We start from the raw sequence: 19,238 nt of genomic DNA on the forward strand, positions 1-19,238 counted from the left end.
CTTGCATTTATATGGTGCTTTTCACAAGCATCAGACATCTCAAAGCGCTTTAGAGACAATGAAGTACTTTTTGTTTTGAAGTGCTGTCACTGTTGTAATGTAGGTAATGCAACAAGTAATATATGCTCACAAACAGCAATGTGATAATGACTAGATAATGTTTTTCATGATGTTGATTGAGGGATAAATATTGGTCAGGACACCATGGCTAACTCCCTGGTTCTTCTTCTGAAATAGTGCCATGGGATCTCTTACATCCACCTAATCAGGTAGATGGACCTCAGTTTAACATCCACAGCATCCAGGGGATTAATCTTCAATTCCTGGAGACTTTCAGGTCAATTGTGTGTGGCTCGCAATCCAAGGACCTACACACCCTCCTTCTCAGGCAGTCCTTCAGGATCAAGGATGACTCGCTTCCATTCTGGTTCAATGGGTTCTGAGATGGCCGATAAATCCGATGTGCGATCTGCAGACTTTGCCACATGTGAGGCAGGTAGTGCTTGAAGGATCAGGTAGATGAGGTGTTTGGGGCTTTGTGCGCTCTCTCCAGTACCTCAACCTTGCCTCTGTATGCTTCTGATGTGTTCAGTACCTTCCCAAATAAACCTCCTTTTGGTTGGTCACAAGCAGGGGCTCCCATGAGTCAGCAGGAATGCTTGACCTCTTCAGGGATGCTTTGCGGACATCTCTAAAGCATTTCCACTGTCCTCCTGGGAGTCTCCTGCTGTACACACCCATATAACGGAAGGCTGGCAGAATGTTTCTTTTATTTTTGTTTGGAGGGGGAGATGTGAAATAGGGGAACTGATTCGCATTTTTTCAATGAAAATCAGGCATTTAAGATCGAAAATTAATAAATCCCTCAGCTCCAGGATATTTGCCCCAGGTTATGTGACTTGTCAATTTAAAAGTTCTGCTGAAGCTTTTGTTCCTCCTGCTCTCACACTGCCTCTTCCCACAGAGTCCACCCTCAGTGCCAGGCCTTGGTAACTGTATGAGGGGAAGGGGAGTGGTGGAAGGTTGCTGGGGGGGGGGGGGGGGGGGGGGGGGGGGGGGGGGGGGGGGGGGGGGGGGATAATTACACTCGAGCCATTTTGATGCTGCCTAAATTTGTCACTTAATTTGTTTGCTTCAACATCAATGACAGCTCTCCAGATCAATATTTCAGAGAGAGCTCAAAAATACTTTCTCCAGATACATCCCAAGAAAGGGCAAAATCTACAAATTGTACAACTGGGTGTCTTCCAGGATTCAAGTGGACATAGTGTCGGTGTAGCTCAATGGGTAGCTCTCTCACCCGAGTCAGAAAGTTGTGGTTTCAAATTCCACACTCCAGACACTGGAGCACAAAATTGAGGCTGGTGCTCGAGCACAGTATTGAGGGAGTCATGCACCATCGGCTTGGCGTCTTTCTTAAGAGATGTTAAACTGAGGCACCATCTGCTGCCCCCTCAGGTGGGTGTAAAAGATCCCACTGAAGAATCCAAGGAGTAGCTTCACCAGTGCTCTGGCCAATGTCTAACCCTCAACCAACATCACAAACAGATTATCTGACTGTTATCACGTAGCTGTTTTTTTAGGAGCTTGCTCTGAGCAAACTGGGTGCTGCGCGTCCACATTAATGACTGCCCTGCAAAAATACTTCATTGGCTGTAAAGCACTTTGGGATGTCCTGGGTTTGTGAAAGATGTTATATAAATGCAAGTCTTTACTTGTCTTTCCAAATCTTTTCAGTTAATAGGTGAACCCTCCCTGTATTGCCACGTTCTCCGCTATTACTCTTTACTGAAACCTTAATAACGACAATAACAGAGTCTCAGCCAGAGGATTTTATTGGGACAGTCCAGATGATAAGCTGGTCAGCATTCATCATTATCAAGAAGCCCTTTCCAGATTTACCTGCCACACTGTTAAGATCCTGCATAATGCTTTGGTTTAAACCACAAAAGAACACAATTTTTTTAAAATTACAATAAAATCACTAGAAATACTGTGTATTTATTCACGATTAGTTCTACATTCAAATGTAATAAAGATGAAAATCAAAACTGTCAAAAACTACAGAATCGATTGAACTGACAACATCTGAAAGCTTGGTTGCTCACCCTATTCTCTTGGAATTTGAGAGGATTGTTTGAGTAGATCACTTAACTCAATCATTTTATGGGCCTACCCCTGTAAATTTTTCTTGATCTATTCAAACAATTTTCTGCACTTTGTGCAAATATTTTCGAAGCAATGAAGACTGACCCACAACTGGCATGTACCTTTGTATACCGTCAGCCCAACTGTTAACACCCTGTTGAGCTTATCGAAGGGTTTTTAATTTTTATTTAACTGGCCCCAGGTGAATAAGCGCCATCACTGTTGTGTAGCCATGAAGCAATTCATCGCAATCTGAGGAGTTGCCACACTCCCTCAGTGAGAAGATCTCAGTCACGATGCGGTCACAGCCGATTTCACCATTACCGAAAAACCCGAATAATGGAATGCCTGGAAACTGCTTCCTGAAAGCATCCGCTTCTACGTTCTCCTTGTTGGAGTAGTAGTTCTGACCCCGTCCGATGCAGGCGAACATGAATCCCACTGTGTTGGTCTCGGGGATGTTGGCCGCTTTGAGACGCTGCATCGCTGCTTCTGCACTCTTGGGGGTCTCGACGTCCTCGTCCAGGAGGATGGACGCTGCCTGGATCGGTCTTCCACTCAACGACAGGCCAACAAAACCGTACATGTGCCGGACATCAATACTAGAAAGGTGGGAAGTGTGTGGGGGTGAGGGGGATAAAAGTAAAACACTGGTTGTGAAAGCTCACTTGGGCAGTCTCCAGGCAGCCTGTGCTTTTTGATGGAACAGAATAGATTGAATATTCGGTTCTTAATGCATGGAGATGTAAAACAGCTGAGATGAGTAACTACTTATACATCATTGTGTGTTTGGAAAAAAAGGTTAGCAGGAAAAAGCACTTCTACAGAAATACTGCGTAGGCAAAGGATTACTGTGGATGAGACTGGTGTCATTCACTTCAGAGGCCAGGGTTAGAAACACACTCAAGCCAAGGGATGGAAGCGCCTTCTTGTCTGCTGGCTGCAAAGTCCCAACTTAAAACAAGTTAGGAAAATCTCTAGAAATTAGGTTGCAACACAAAACCACTCTTAACAGATAATGCCCGCTGGTGAAACATGTAGTTTTCTTTTGAGGATGGGGCTGAGACACATTGTTGGGGGATAATAGAGGGAACTCCCCCCTACATCTAAATGTTTTATACCTAACTTGATAGTATTTAATTATGACTCTGGTTCTTCTAAAATTAAACACCCATTCCTCATGATGTACATTCCTCACCTCGATCAGCATAAAATTCACAAGAACAAAAAAGAATGGTGGCAGGTCGTCTGTTTTCGGACCCCTTCTATGGCTTAAGTTACCTGCTTAATTTAGTCACCTCACTAATGCACAGGTAAGAGGAATCAATTATAATTAAATGCTTTCCTTCTCTCTGTAGGCGTTAATTCCGTAGAATTTGTAAATTGGATAGAAAAACACAGCTGAGCCCCAGGTGGGCCAGAATCTAAAAACAACCCCGGAGAATGACTCTCCAACAATTAACAATCTGTGAACAAAATCACTCGAACATATGGCTCTGAAACATGGAACTTCTAATGCAACTTTGTTAGTGGATTTCTAATTGGAGAAAAATATTGTTAAGACAGCAATTAAACCACCAAGATTGTCTCTCTTCATTCCTTCATATCTCTGACTAATTCGCTGCCTTGTACTGCTTCCTGCACCTTGCTTCATTAACTGGAAGTTCCTAGCCCTCATGGTGCTGACTCATTTTTATGCTCTAACTCTGACTGGCAATTGATATTAAAAATGATGATGGCACTTCCCACATGAAATGAGAAATGTACCATTTGAAATAGTAAAGATAGGGTGCGAAAGCACTTCGTACTGAAAGGAAACCCATTAGGGCTTTCCTACTCCTTTAAGATGCAAGTCAAAACACAGCAAAGCCTTTTAAAGCAATGTCTTCATTGGTAAGCAGACATGCCTATTAACATTTTAATCAAGAGAGAACACCGAAAGTAGGCACACTGATCCTGACTGACAAGAACAATTTGTCACATACGTACACCAAAACAATTAACCCAAACTTCCATGAACTGTGCCAAGGCAATCATTCCACTATCAAACTTTCTACTTCCCTTTCTTTCAAGGACTGTTTATGCATACATATGGTATGTACACATTTTCCACTCAGCTTGGACAACTCAGGAAATAGTAGGGGCAATACCAGCATTTTGGCTACAGCAAGCTTTGGACAAGATAGTGAGCAGGGTAACTGTTTGTCCGTTTGGATGAACGCTAAGGATCTAATACTGAAAGGAGTTCTCCCAGAATCCTAGTCAATATTCCTCCAGCAAAAATAAAGTAACCAGAAAACAAATTCACCATCTATCCACCTGAGAGATGTTGCTGGTATGGGATGGCTTTCGCCCTTGCCTACATGGCAGCAGTTGTTGCACTCCAAACTATAGTGTTAAGTGCTCTGTGATGCTTTGACAACGTGATAGAACTCAAAATATGTGTAAAAACATAAATACAGGTCCTGATGAAAGGTTATTGACATGAAACGTTAACTCTGCTTCTCTCCACAGATGCTGCCTGACCTGCTGAGTATTTCCAGCATTTGCTTGGTTTTATTTCAGATTTCCAGCATCTACAGTATTTTGCTTTTGTGTCACTATACATGTATGCTCTTTCCATCCATTTAAGACCTATGCATTAACACATCTTGAATTTTATACTCTCAGAAGATTGTCATGGTTGTAGGATTTCAATATCAAAGCACTTGGGACTTGAAAGGGGAAGGTGGATAGTCCATTAAAGGCCCACGGTTAAGTCATTTTCAAAAATGAATTCAACTGAGTGATCTGTACAGTGATAAGGAAATTTTTAATTAGCACTCTTCACAACATGGACATCTGGCCCAGTTAATTATTTTTTAAAACAAAGTATTTCACTTATTGCAGACGTGAAGGGCTTGAAATTTCTTAATTTGTATTTCTGCTTAACTGTCCTCATCCCACTATCACACATAGAATGGTTACAACGCAGGAGGCCGCCATTCGGCCCATCAAGCCCATGCCAGTTCTCTGCAAAAGCAATTTAGCTAGTCCCACTCCACTGCAATTTTTTCTCTCTTCAGGTGAAAGCCACGTTTGAATCAGCCTCCACGACACTTTCTGGCTGTGCATTCCAGTTTATAACCACTCGCTGCATAAAAGGGTTTCTCCTCATGTAGCCATTGATTCTTTTGCCAAACACTATAAATCTCTGTCCTCTGGTTCTCGACCCTTCCCTCAATGGGAATACTTTCTTCCTATCTGCATCTCTAATAGTTTTGAACATCTCTTTCAAATCTCCTCTCAACCTTCTCTTCACTAAGGATAACCACCCCAGTTTCTTGAACCTCTCCATGTGACTGAAGACCCTCATTTCTGTACCCTTTCTAAAGCTTTCACATCCTTAAGTGTGGTGCCCAGAATTGGACAATACTCCAGCTGAGAACCAACTAGTGTTTTATAAAGGTTCACGAAACCTCCTGGCTTTTGCACTCTGTGCCTCTATTCATAAAAACCCAGAATCAGACACAAAACTCCAGTTGAGAACAAGCCAGTGTTTTATAAAGGTTCACCATAACGTCCTTGCTTTTGTATTCTATACCTCTATTTATAAATCCCAGGATCATGTATGCCTTGTTAACCACTTTTGCACCTCTCTGCTGCAGAAATGCACTTCCAACAACAGTTAACTAAATACAGCAGGAATCCTTGACTTTACCTCTCCTGGTTCAGTGATGCTGAAGTCGATTAGTAACATTCCTCCCCACAACAACTAGCTCAGCTCAGAGCAGGGAACAAGCCCTAGACTTCCCTGGTCCCCAGGGCTCACTAACACATCAAGTGGTGCATCTACCTCTGGGCCTTTGGGGGAGCTGATTTGCAAGTTTTTACTGCAGTCTGGGAGCATGCGGTTACGTGGCAATGTTGTGGAGTTGAGCTTAATTATACTGCAGGGAGTCAGCTTGATGGACAGATAAATCATTTGTAGCCGTGGAATGAATTAATTGCAGGGAGAAAGCACAGAAGCATTTTCTTCCCAGCATTAACGAGGTACAAGTACAGATAAAGGCTTGGTGATTGCGGGGGTACCTACCTTTCAGAACTGGGTGAAAACACTCGGTCAACATGGCCCCCCACCACAACAGTGTTCCTCACATTGAAAGGCCTGGTGAGTCGCTGAATGAAATCTGCAGCAGCAGGTTTAAAGGTGTTGTATCCAAACAGGAGGACAACACGGAGGTCAGGGTTATCCTGAAGACCTAAGAGAGGAAAAAGTGAGTAATAAAGCTGTGCAAACAATTTCTCAACATACCTTGCATTTGGAGCGGATTTCCTTACAGGCACACCAAGCAGAAAAAACAAAACTTGGAATGTTTTCCAACAGGGAACTCATTTTTTTCATCAAATAAAAAGATGCTATTTTTGACCCATATGCATGCAGCTTAAAGATAGTATTAGCACAAACTTCCTCTTTTATTTAGTCCCCACTAGAAACAGCAAAAGGGACTCAGTTTTCTTATCCTTTACAAATAAGATTCCAACTGGCTGCCGCGTTTGCCCACTTTACAGCAACTGCTCTCCAGAGTAACTCATCGTTTGTCAAGGGTTTTGAAAATATGCTGAGGCGCCATATAAAGGCAACAAGGACAGGGTTGCTGTCAGTAATTTTCACGTGGGTTGGATTGACCCAAAAAGCTGAAAGTGTATCAAAATTTACCACAGAGCAATCTTACTGGATTTTGCTAGTAGACACCTCTGTCATATCCTACTGCGCTGAAATAAGCTCTAATGTTACTGATTCTTTCTCAGAGTTTCACTGCAAATTGTATGCAACATAATTCTCAGTTCATGCACAGAACAATACAACATAAAGCTTTACTGCAGCACCATCCAGTGGCAACAGATCAGACATCAATTTTTTTTCAATGATTAGAAAACCAGGAAACAAGAGGTTGTCCAGTTGGGAATTCCAAATGGCACCTCTGCCTGTAAAACAACAATCCCTTCACTTCAATCTCTACCACCTTGAAGGAAAAGAGCAGCAATATCATGGGCACATCATCACTTCACATCACACCTTCCTTGAATTGGACTGCCATTCCTTAATGATTAGCTTAGAACCCTAGAACTCTCTAGCTAACATCATCACGGCAGCAGAGTCACTATAAGAGAAGGCCCACAACCACCTCCTCAAGGTATACAAACATACAAATTAGGAGCAGTAGGCCATTCGGCCCCCCAAGCCTGCTCCTCGATTCAATAAGATAATGGCTGACCGGCTTAAGGCCTCAGTGCCACCATCCTGCCTACCCCCGATACCCTTTGATACCCCGTCAGTCAAGAATTTATCTACCTCTGCCTTAAAAACATTCAATGACTCTGCCTCTGTTATTCTCTGGGGAAGAGAGTTCCACAAATTCACGAACTTCAGAAAAACATTTCTTCTCATCTCTGTCTTAAATGGAAGACCCCTTATTTTTAAACAGTGACCCCTCATTCTGGTCTCAAGAGGAAACATCCTTTCAGCGCCCATTCTGTCAAACCCCCTCAGGGTCTTAATATTTCAATAAGATCGCCTCTCATTCTTCTAAACTCCAATGGATATAGGCCCAGCCTATCCAACTCTTCCTGATACGATAACCTCCTCATCAAAGGAATCAGTTGAGTGAACCTTCACTGAACTGCTTCCAATGCAATTGTCCTTTTTCAAACAAAACCACCAAAACTGTACACAGCACCCCAGATGTGGTCTCACCAATGCCCTGCACAACTGTAGCAAAACATCCCTATTTTTATATTCTATTCCCCCTGTAATAAACAACAATATTTCATCTGCCTTCCTAATCACTTGCTGTACCTGCATAATAATGGTTTGTAATTCATGTACCAGGACACCCAGGTCCCTCTGTACCGCAGAGTTCTGCAATCTCTCTCCATTTTGATAATGTGCTGTTAAGTATTGAAGGATGGACAAAAACTGCAGTTTTCCCAACATCACATGCGTCCCATGAACAAAATTAAAAAGTAATTAATAGACATGGCATGAAGCACCTGCAGATGCTTCCCAAAGACCAAATAAATGCAAGTTTTGCTTTCTCTCCCTCCCAAAAAGTCAGCAGTATGTGTCTGTTGAGGCCAGGAGCTTTCAGTCGACACTGGTTCTGATCAACAACCCACAAAGCTGAGAAACACTCCAACTTTTATTTGTCAAAATACTTGGAGACGTTACAAAGCTAGACTGCCAAGTCAGTTGTGGATTGGATGGAACTTTGATAGAACAGGCCCTGGGGATTAATTTAAAACTGTCCAAATATTTCACTTGATACATTTAACAGCTGTGCGAAAAAGCAAAAAACAAGATTCTTTCAACCTGTCCGACTAGGCTGGAATTAGAAATGCAGACTCCAAAAGGTCATGACCCAGTCTGTGCAATGTCTGGAAGGCAAAGCAAAAGAGCTCACTCTTACAGTAAATTGGAGCTTTCCACCTTAAGTCTGACAAAATCCAGTAAATGGGCTGGATGGTCAATCACCACTTATTACACTGCATCTTTATGAAATTTTTTTCTGCATTTGCATGCTCCTTGGCTATCATTCTCCGAGACACAAATGTAATTAGATCCATTTAAATGTATTATGAATGGAAATCAGATACAGGAACAATTTTCGCAACAGGGATATCATAGTTGATTTGTTGTAATTGGTGCTTCAGGGTTGCAAGTAGCTACTTCTCCCAAATGGTTGGGAAGGAGGGTCAGTTATTAAACAGGCTTGTTATAGAATTATTAAATGCATCCTTATTTTTATATAGAATCACCACTGTTTAAAAACTGCAACTTCAGCTCTTCCAATGGTTCAGCACCTATGCAGACCAAGGTAATCATAGGTTCATTTAGTGATCGGTGTTCAGTTGATCGTTCTCAGCTGTAGCAGCAATAAGCACATTATGGAAGTACGGGATCCCAGGGACAGTGTACTCAGGTCCGTGTGGAATATATGGACGACTGTAACTGATCCATCATTCGAAATGTGAAAGGACCAGTCCGTGAGGGAGATGTGCTCACACTTTTGGAATCTGAGTGTGAAGCAAGAGGATTGCAATAAAAGATTGTCAAAACTGATGCCAGCTGAAGCTATCGAAGTAATTGGTTATGGACATTTTCAAAGTTTTTTTGACAAAATGGGACAATAAACATAAATAAGTAATCTTTAAAAAAAAAGTTAGTCAGAAAGTTAGCAAGGGGCTGCACGCTCCTAATCACAACCTTTGTTGGGAAGCCTGTACACATGGGTGTCGGGTGAGGATCAACCTTAACTAGCATTAATGCTTAAAGGCCAGTCCTTGTACCTGCCCGAGACACATGAACAGGGGAAAGCCATTCATTCCTCGAGCCTGTTCCACCAGTCAACCAATCACAGCTGTTCTGTAACTCAGCTCCATTTCCCCGCTTTTGATCCATATCCCTAGACACCCCTGCCTAATGAAATGCTATGCAGCTTTGTCTAAAATGAAATACACAACTCATTAAGTGAAAATCTGAAAGGAATACTAATTTGCAGGGTTAGTACAGTGATCAACTGCACATCCAGGCCAATCTTGGGTCCTTTTAAACAAAAGGTAATATTTAACAATTATAAATTAATTTGCTTTCTTTACCTCAACTTTATTATGCCACATGGATTGCAATCAATCCGTTTACAATTGGATTGCAGTCAAAATTTATATCCACCTGCTAGCTATCAGAAGTACAGTCAACAAGATTTGTTTTAAGCCTTTACATCCATTGCAAAAGCCAACTTCCATTCCAGGATTTCTTGCTTTCAGGAATAACATGCCTTCTGTGTTTAAACTGTAACATCTTTATTTGGAAAATATCCTTGCTGTGAAAGTTCCTTGTGGAGAGCTTCACAGGCCATGCTGGCAGGAAATAGAAGCCTCATTTCAATGATGGATGAGTTGCAGCAGTCACAGTGGATCCAAAACAGCCTAAATATTCCAATATTAGTCTCTTTCCCTTCCAGCCACCCACCGTGGGAGTAAAGCAGGCACACTAAGCTCAAATATAGAGTGAGTAAAATGTGACAGCAGTTCAAATGTCAAACTGCAAATTTCATTGCAAGGCCTTTATAAGCTTATGGCAACATATCTATAGCATGAAATGTAATACACTTCATTAACTGAAAAAAAATTATACGCTTTTAAACACAAAGTATAACTGAGGTACAACATAAATTAAAGATTAAAAAAGATAATGGCACTGGCAGGTATTACTTTGTCAGTGGTGAATCATAGAATGGTTACAGCACAGGAGGTGGCTATTCAGCCCATCATGCACATGCTGGCTCTCTGCAAGAGCAACTCACCTAGTTCCACTCTCCCACCTTTCCCCTATAGCCCTGCAATTTTATTTCAAATAATTACCCGATTCTCTTTTGAAAGCTTCAACTGAACCTGCCTCCACCACACTCTCGGGCAGAGCGCATCCTAAGCACTTGCTGCGTAAAAAGTTTTTCCTTCCCCTGTTGTTTCTTTTTCCAAAAATGAGTCTCAAATTGTTGAGTGGCAGGTCAGAGTCTCAGCATATGGGGGTCAATCATTTGGGAGGCGATAGGGAGAAACTTCCTCACTCAGAATGTTGTAAATCTTTGGAATTCTCTACCCAAGAGGCTGTGGATTCTCAGCCAGAGTGCATTCAAGACTGAGTGCATTAGATTTTTGGGCACTAAGGGAATCAAGGCATTCTGGAGATCTGGTAGGAGTGCAGAGTTAAGGTAGAAGATCAGGTATGATCTTACTGTACGGCAAAACAGGCTCGAAGGGCTGTGTGGCCTTCACCTGCTTCTGCTTATGTTTATGTTCTTATGCTTACAAATGCATTCCAACTGCAGTTCCCCGAATAAGCAGTGAGCTCGTCCTTTAGCTAACTGCAATGATGCAAGGCATATAAAAGGCACTCACTAAAACTAGAGCTGCTGACCTACAATCTGAAGTCAACTTGCAATCACCAAACAATAATTAAAGCACCTCTCCAATGAGTGGGACCCAGTAGATTTTTTTTTAAAAATGCAGTAAATGGCTCATCATCAGTGTATTCAATTATTGCCAAATTAGCCACGCAATTCAGTTGGTAAGCCTTTCCAAAATTAAATCGTCAAGTACTTTTAGTTTTATTTCCTTGTCAATTGTTCAATGATTGACCCTTACCAACTTTTTTTAATCAGCACTTTAAATATAGAAACAATCTTTGGAATATAAAAAATGTCTGAACTCCAATTTACCCAAGAATTGCCTTCCAATGTTTCCTACATTATTTTACATTTACCCCATTAACACTACAGAAGGGATTGGGGGGGGGGGGGGGGGGGGGAACTCGCCTGCCTCCTGGAGTTTGTCTTGATCAAATGTGTTATTGTTCAAATCTTTGTTCGACAAGTGGAAGAATTTGACTGTCACTCCATCGATTTTGGGCAGGAGTAGGGCAAACCCTGCAATTCCATCTTCTACCTCGAGAGGTCTCTGCGTGCCACATCCCATAGGAGTGTCTGAAAAACAAATTAACCAGGCAACAGGTTTGAAGTCACAAAAACTGAGTGAATTAAAATATTTTCTCAGCAAGAAAAAAGTCAACTTTTGGTTTATGTCAACGTTTAACATTGAAATTACGTATGTAAACATTTAGGGTGGAAATCCTGTACGTAAACATTGATATAGAATGTAGGCTCTGGCCAGTAGGTTTCTGAAGTCTCTGTTTCCAACTTTGCATATAGATAACGTGTACATCAATTAGCATAGGCAACACAATGGACAATTTACTAGTAAGATAATATTATTGACACAATGCAAAGTATAGTGTTCTCTTAATAAAACACTACAGGTACAACCCATTTCCTAAAATACCTCAAATTTCATAAAATGCCTTACATGTCTGGAACCCCATCATAAAAATGTTTACAATTACCCATAAAACAAATCCTTTTCCTAAATGTCAGCAATTTAGTTGAGGAGTTTGACAGTTCCTAACACGTATATGGAAGGTGATGTGCATAATATGGGCTGTTAAATTTAAGAGCATAAAATAAGCACAAGATCAAGGTTCCCATCTCAAATTAGTAATCACAAGGGAACAAATTTGTCTCTCCTGCCTAGTTAGGGAATTTACGTGGAGTCCAGTTAAAGAAAAATTCCAAAGATGGTTTGTCAGCAAAGGACTGTGTTATCATTTATCTTTTGGCAAACTGTACTCAAAGAAAGGCTGGACAACACAACTGACAATTTAACCTCTCATTTCCATGAATCACAAATACAAAGCCGTTGAGAGATGAGCTGCAAATTGACATTGCCTGTGCTCAAATGCCAGATATCCAACTATCGTATGTTTTCAGCAACACGTTGGACAAATTTCCATTCCAATTGCACACTCCCTCTGCAGAGCACCAGGACTAAAACTTATGGTCACAAGAAAGCACTTTATTTAAACTGTGTCACTCCTCAAAGCATGCACTGGGTAATTTGCATCTTGTATGAGAATGCAAAGCTGGAATTATTGCCTTGGGCAAATATCTAAAGCTTGCAACAAGCATTTTCTTCCCAACGTTAATTGTGCTGAATAAGTCCTGAATTTTACATTCAGTATCATTACAGGTCCAAATCTTGTTGGACAGACTCAAGGTTTTCAAAACTCCAAAGTGCAGGAGATTTTAGTGCGGATCATAAAATGTAAACATACGTTTATGAAACAAACTACAGTTCGCACATCCTTTATCTGAAACCCTCTGGCCAGATTGCATTTTGGATCTTAGATAATTTTGATTTTCGGATGCTGCATATAAAATTATAATAGCCTAAGCTGTAGTCCACATAAATAAAATGGCTAGAAAAGTAAGATGCATCACTGAATAATAAATACAGGGTACCTGTAATAAGTTTCTCCTTCACCACAAAATTCACAAGGTAAACAGTGCAGCCAAACAACTAAACTTCTCTCGAGGTTTAAAAAAAAGCGGATGCATTCGGTTTTCGGATTTATGGATAAAGGATACTCAAATTGTGACAGAGGCTTGATAAAACATGATTATTCTCTATTAAAATGCGTAAAGTTTACATTATTTAGTGGACAGCTTAGCAAAGCACGCTTATGAAAAAAATCAGCTAGCAATCCCACCACTAAAAGCAAACTTGGAATTCCTGCTGGGAAACATGCACATGTATGTTGGCAGAGGACAGAATCAGGCTCAGCTTCGTTGCCTCTCCACCAGCTAAGCAGCCAGATGACATTCCCTTTCTGGGCATGCATGAAAATTGACCATAGAATCACAGAATGGTTGCAGCACACCGGAGGTCATTCGGCCCATCTTGTTCATGCTGGCTCTCTGCAAGAGCGACCCAGCTCGTTCCTACAGCCCCGCAAACTTTTGTTCCCTTCAGATAATTATCCAACTCCTTTTTGAAAGCCACAATTAATTTTGCCTCTAACACCATCTCAGACAGTATATTCCAGATCCTAACCACATGCTCCGTGAGGAAGCTTTTCCTCATGCCTCCTTTTTGGTCTTTTACCATTCACTTTAAATCGGTGACCCCTGGTTCTCAATCCTGCGGCATGAGGAACAGTTTCCTCTATCCAGACCCCCCATGATTATGAACACTTCCGGCAAATCTCCTCTCAGCCTTCTCTTCTCTAGGGAGAACAGCCCCTGTTTCTCCAATGTACCAGAATGTACCTGGAACCATTCTCTTAAATCTTTTCTGTGCTTTTTTGCCTTCACACCTCCCCTGGTCAATGCTGCAGTTGAGGCTGAAAGCTGCAGATGTATCGAGACTGAGCAGTTTCTGACTCAGCATCACAGCAGGTGACTCGGACAGGGGCTGTAAGCGAATTTTAATTTTAATACTTTTTTTCAATAAGGATTTTAACATTTAATCTCTTCAATGTTTTCTTTCAGTCCACCTCACACAGTTCAACCACACAAGCACCAGCATACAAGGAACTCACAAGAGGTGCCACTTACAGACAATTCCAGGGCAACTGACCCCCACTGTTTTGCACTCAAAAGGCAGTAAGTTCTCCAGTTTTGCTGCCACTTCTGCATCCTTGCTTTTCTTTGCCAGCCCATGTCTCCTCTCTGTAATATTCAAATTTAGAAAGGTAAGACGAGTGCCAGCTATGCTCCAGTATACACATTCATATAGAAACAGCACACCAAATGGCAGTAAAACATCAACAGGTAACTAAAATATTTGGCAGCATGCCAGGTATAAACAAACAGGCAGAATTAACAAATGAACAATAAAAGGATCCAATAACATGAAACTGCCATAAATCATAAACACACTCTCTTCTTCTGGAATTGTGAAGAAAGATTTTTTTAAACAATTATTTTCAAAGTAAAACATCTGAAAAGTAATCTTTTCTAGCTGTTGAGGTATAAAATTTAGAGAATGCGTGAATGAAATTTCTCTTAACTGGGGAGTACTCATTTTTGTCCAGGACCATCATCCAATGAACTGAAGCATTGGATTTGGTTAATGGGCATTAACTAGGGAGCAGCATGTATAATGTCTGGTTTTGCATTAAAAGAAGAATTGCTATTAGTTTTAAGGAGAAACTTCTTTACCCAGAGAGCGGTGAGAATCTGAAACTTGCCACCATAAGGAGTAGTTGAGGCAAACACAACAAACGCATTTGAGGGGAAGTTAGTTAAACACGAGGGGGAAAGGAATAGAAGCATATGTTGATGGATTAGATTTTTGAAAAGGTGGGAGGAGGCTGATGGGGAGCATAAACTGGAAATTAAAGATGCTATAAAAACAAATCAGAAGTATCAAATATCAAAATATAGTCACTCCCATTCATTCAAATTAATTGATAACTATGTAAACATTTGATATTATTTATACTCTTTAATTGACATTAATTATATTTTTAATGGAAAAATTAAGTTAAAAAAAAACCTTAAACTGGCATTAATTTATATCCAAAACAAGTATTTCACCTTTCTTCCGCCTGTTAATACTTTGTGTGCTGAAAGTATCAGTGCCAGCCATGTAAAGTACTGTTTCTGGCAGCACATAAACCTCCTATTCAGAAGAGAGAGAGAGAGTCATAGTATTAATGGAGCACACTGTCCACACTACAGAACAGAAACATGCCGAAAACCAGCCAATGATCACAATTGGAAGACAAAACTGTAATGCAAATTGCTTTTATTTAAGAAGCAGAGTAAGTCATATGGAAATATTCTGGAACCAAAACAGAGAAGGCCCAAAATTCCACCTTTAGTCAATGTTGAGTTCAATGATCTTCAGTGTCTATCATAATTTCAAAGTGTCAAAGACAAAATGAAAGAGAGAGAGATGGAGGCACTACATGCTGTTTTTGTTCTGCCCGTGAACAAGAAATGATAAGCTCCTTGCAACCTGCAAACCTCTTTCACCTTATAGCAATTAAACTCTGGCTGACCCCAGATGTTGCAGTCTTAAAGGGATGTAAGCACATCTTCACCTTCGCCACAGTTCTATAACAGCATGAATTCTATACTGTGTAACATGCATCAGTGCACTTACTATGAGCCAAGCCACAGGGGATTTGTTGATCATTTAAATTTTGACCATTTTAAATCGACGTCTGTTGGCTTTGATGTCCGAGTTCAAAGTGCAGCGCGGCAGTGTGTGCGGCGAATGGCACCCATTTGGAATGGCAAGTAGGTTTTTATGGGGGATAGCAACAAAGATATCACGGATTCAAATCCCCCTTGCTAACTTGCAAAACTGACCCAGATAAATTTGGTAAAAGTGTGGCCTGGCACCAGAGACAGAAAGAAACAGCATAACAGCAAAAACGTAGCTGGTTCACTGAGGACTTTGCTGTCCTAGAAACTTGATTCTTCCCTTGACTTTGAACTGACTACATCAAAATATTGGAAGAAAAACCCAACAATAAAAATCAGGCCTGTTCAGAGTTAGGTTTGAAGTAAGAGATGGAGGTGGAGAGCAGGGAGTTTTAAGAGACGGAATGTTAAGCCTAGTAAGCTGAATGAACAGCAGTTAGAGGCAGGGTCAGATGTACAAGAGGTTCCAATCAACAGGAATGAAGGCTTTGGGCCCTGAGACATTGTAGGGCTGGAGGTTCCCGAGATAGGGAGGTCTGAGACCATGAAGAGATGTAAAAACAAGGGTGCAGATTTTATATCTGAGGTGTTGGGGAATTGGTGGCAAAGTAGGTTGGTGAGGACAGGGGTGACTGGCAAGCAGGGCTTGGCATAGAATCAGAAAAGAAAGCAAGATTCTGAATTATCTACAGTAATCGGCATTCAGATTATCACTTAGCGTCAGCTTGGCTCAGCCTTTTCATCTGCAAGGGCAGCCCCACAGGACTGGAGCACGCAATCTGGGTGGATACTTGGGTTCACAAAGAGGAGAGTGAAAGTTCCTCTTCCCATGCTAGGGCTGAAGTATCTGTTAGGTAAGGGTATAAAGGGATGTTGGGGAAAGGTGCATAAATGGAGTTGCAGGACTGAACAGCCACGCTTTCATTCACTAGTGGAGCAGGTTTGAGATGTTACAGAACCTATCCTGTTCCTATTCAGCAGTTTAAATGTAGGAAAACATCCCAAAACACTTAACAGATATATCAGACAGAAATACGACAAATCTTAACAAACAAAAAATACCAGAGGATACAATTTGCCTTGAATTCAGTTTGTCCCAATGACAGAGGTGCTGATAAAGCTATAGCACCTTTCATGACCATAGGGTGCCCCAAAACACTTTACAATTCCAATGTACTGTTGAAGTGAAGTCACTGCAGGCTAATTGGCATTTTAGATCACTTCTCACATTTTAAATTCCCTCATATTTCTATCCCTTACAGCAACAAACATCATAGAGTCTTAACAGCAGGAGATAGCCATTCAGCCCATTAATTCTTACCTCCAAGTCAACAATCATTTTTTTCACCAGGAAATGATTGCCATCTTCCTCATCTATGTATGCGTGGCCTTTTGTAGAGATCCACGATAGCCTTTGATGCATCCGGATGACCCTACGTGCACAATTCCTCCATAGTCGGCATACCCTGAAACATAATCATTAAATGCTAAAATACACAATATGGTGGAACTAGTTTTTGAGATCAGTATGGCAAGTGATTTGTTACTGCAGGAGGCTGGTGGCAGGGCAGCAGTGGGGGGGTGGTTCTGGTTGCCAGGGGAGACATCCGGTTGTTCAGGAGGGTAGGGCACCAATTACCAGGGTGGCGTGGAGACGTGGGGTAGAGGGAGATACGCCTGGTGGTGGGGGGAGGGGGTGTGTGTGTGTGTGTGTGTGTGGAGAGAGACTGGGTGTTGGGGGGGGTGCTGTTGAAGAGAGACTGGGGGGTGGTTGAAGAGAGACTGGGGGGTGGGGGAGTTGGAGAGAGACTGGGGGGGTTGGAGAGAGACTGGGGGCTGGGGGGGTTGGAGAGAGACTAGGGGGGTGGGGGGGTTGGAGAGAGACTGGGGGGGTGGGGGGGTTGGAGAGAGACTGGGGGGGTGGGGGGGGTTGGGGAGAGACTGGGGGGGTTGGGGGGGGGTTGGAGAGATACTGGGGGGGTGGGGGGGTTGGAGAGAGACTGGGGGGGTGGGGGGGTTGGAGAGAGACTGGGGCATGGGGGGTGGGGGTTGGAGAGAGACTGGGGGGTGGGCGGTTGGAGAGAGACCGGGCTGTGGGGGTTGGGGAGAGACCGGGGTGTGGGGGTTGGGGAGAGACCGGGGTGTGGGGGTTGGGGAGAGACCGGGGTGTGGGGGTTGGGGAGAGACCGGGGTGTGGGGGTTGGGGAGAGACCGGGGTGTGGGGGTTGGGGAGAGACCGGGGTGTGGGGGTTGGGGAGAGACCGGGGTGTGGGGGGTGAGGGGGGGTTGGAGAGAGACCGGGGACCAGGAGTGGGGGGGGGGGGGTTGGAGACAGACCGGGGACTGGGAGGGTGGGGGAGGGGAGGGGAGTTGGTAGGATTGGGAGGGGTGGTAACATTTGCCAGGTTGGGAGATCTTGGGCACTGATTGCTGGGGCAGTGACAGTTACCAGTGGAGGGGCTGTTGCCAAGAAGGGAGGACTGGTTGCCAGAAAAGAGGGGGATGGTTACTAGGGAGGGGAGTATGCTGGTTGCCCAGAGGGGTAGGGGATGATGATTGCCAGGGTGTGGGGAGAGCTGGTTGTTAGGAAGGGGGATATGTTTGCCAAGGGGGGAGGGGCAGTGCTGGTTGTTGGGGAGGGGGTGCCGTTGCCATGGTGGGATGATGACTGCTGGGGCTGGAGGAATGATTGTTGGGGAAGGCTGTATGGTTGCCAGGGTGGGCACAGCTGGTTGCTATGGAGGGGGAGCGGAAGATGAGGGATGGTTGCTAGGGTGGGGTGTGTTGGTTGCTATGGGGGGGAAGAGGGACGGTTGCCAGGGTGGGGTGTGTTGGTTGCTCTGGGCAGAGGGGGGGAGGGGGGGGAGAGGGATGTTTGCTAGGGTGGGGTGTGTTGGTTGCTATGAGGGTGAAGAGGGATGGTTGCCAGGGTGGGGTCTGTTGGTTGCTATGGTGGGGGGGGGGGGGGAAGAGAGGGATGTTTGCTAGGGTGGGGTGTGTTGGTTGCTATGGGGGGGGGTGAAGAGGGATGGTTGCCAGGGTGGGGTCTGTTGGTTGCTATGGGGGGGAGGGATGGTTGCCAGGGTGGGGTTTGTTGGTTGCTATGGGTCGGGGTGAGGGGGGGGGGGGGGGGGGTGGTTGCCATGGGAGGAGGGGCAGTGCTGGAATTACCTGGCGCTCCTCTGCAGCGACTTTGTCGGCAGGAAGGTCAGAATCCGCTCCACCACCTCCGCCACATTGCTCAGCACCGAGCTCCCGCTCTTGAGGTGCGCGATATCCATCGCTGCCGAGCCCCGGGGGCAATGGCGGAACCCCGGCCTCTGCTCCCAACTTGCGGGCCTCGGAGGCTGCCAGGTCACGTGGTGAAGTTTGCTGACGCTCCCTGCGGGGCGGAAGTGCCTATTGCGGGGCGGAAGCAACACCATGAAAAGACTGCGCACGCGCCAATTGCCAAAGGGAGCTCAGTCCCAGTCACTATCAGCACCTTCTTTACCACTACTA

At 43.5% G+C, this 19,238-nt stretch overlaps 1 protein-coding gene across 1 annotated transcript in view; it reads right to left on the reverse strand.

The window, feature by feature from the left end:
• Positions 1-1,817: 1,817 nt before the first annotated feature.
• fbxo22 (F-box protein 22) overlaps positions 1,818-19,238 on the reverse strand; it is a 34,605-nt gene continuing 17,184 nt past the window's right edge. The window contains exons 2-8 of the mRNA XM_041178502.1: positions 18,909-19,136; positions 17,059-17,203; positions 15,123-15,207; positions 14,139-14,252; positions 11,505-11,672; positions 6,224-6,389; positions 1,818-2,750 (exon numbers count right to left, since the gene is read on the reverse strand). Coding sequence (XP_041034436.1) covers positions 2,333-2,750; positions 6,224-6,389; positions 11,505-11,672; positions 14,139-14,252; positions 15,123-15,207; positions 17,059-17,203; positions 18,909-19,136 — 1,324 coding nt within the window. The 3' untranslated portion in view covers positions 1,818-2,332. The remainder of the gene's footprint in view (positions 2,751-6,223; positions 6,390-11,504; positions 11,673-14,138; positions 14,253-15,122; positions 15,208-17,058; positions 17,204-18,908; positions 19,137-19,238) is intronic.

Source organism: Carcharodon carcharias, chromosome 32 (genome assembly GCF_017639515.1).
Source record: "Carcharodon carcharias isolate sCarCar2 chromosome 32, sCarCar2.pri, whole genome shotgun sequence".
Taxonomy (NCBI): Eukaryota; Metazoa; Chordata; class Chondrichthyes; order Lamniformes; family Lamnidae; genus Carcharodon; species Carcharodon carcharias.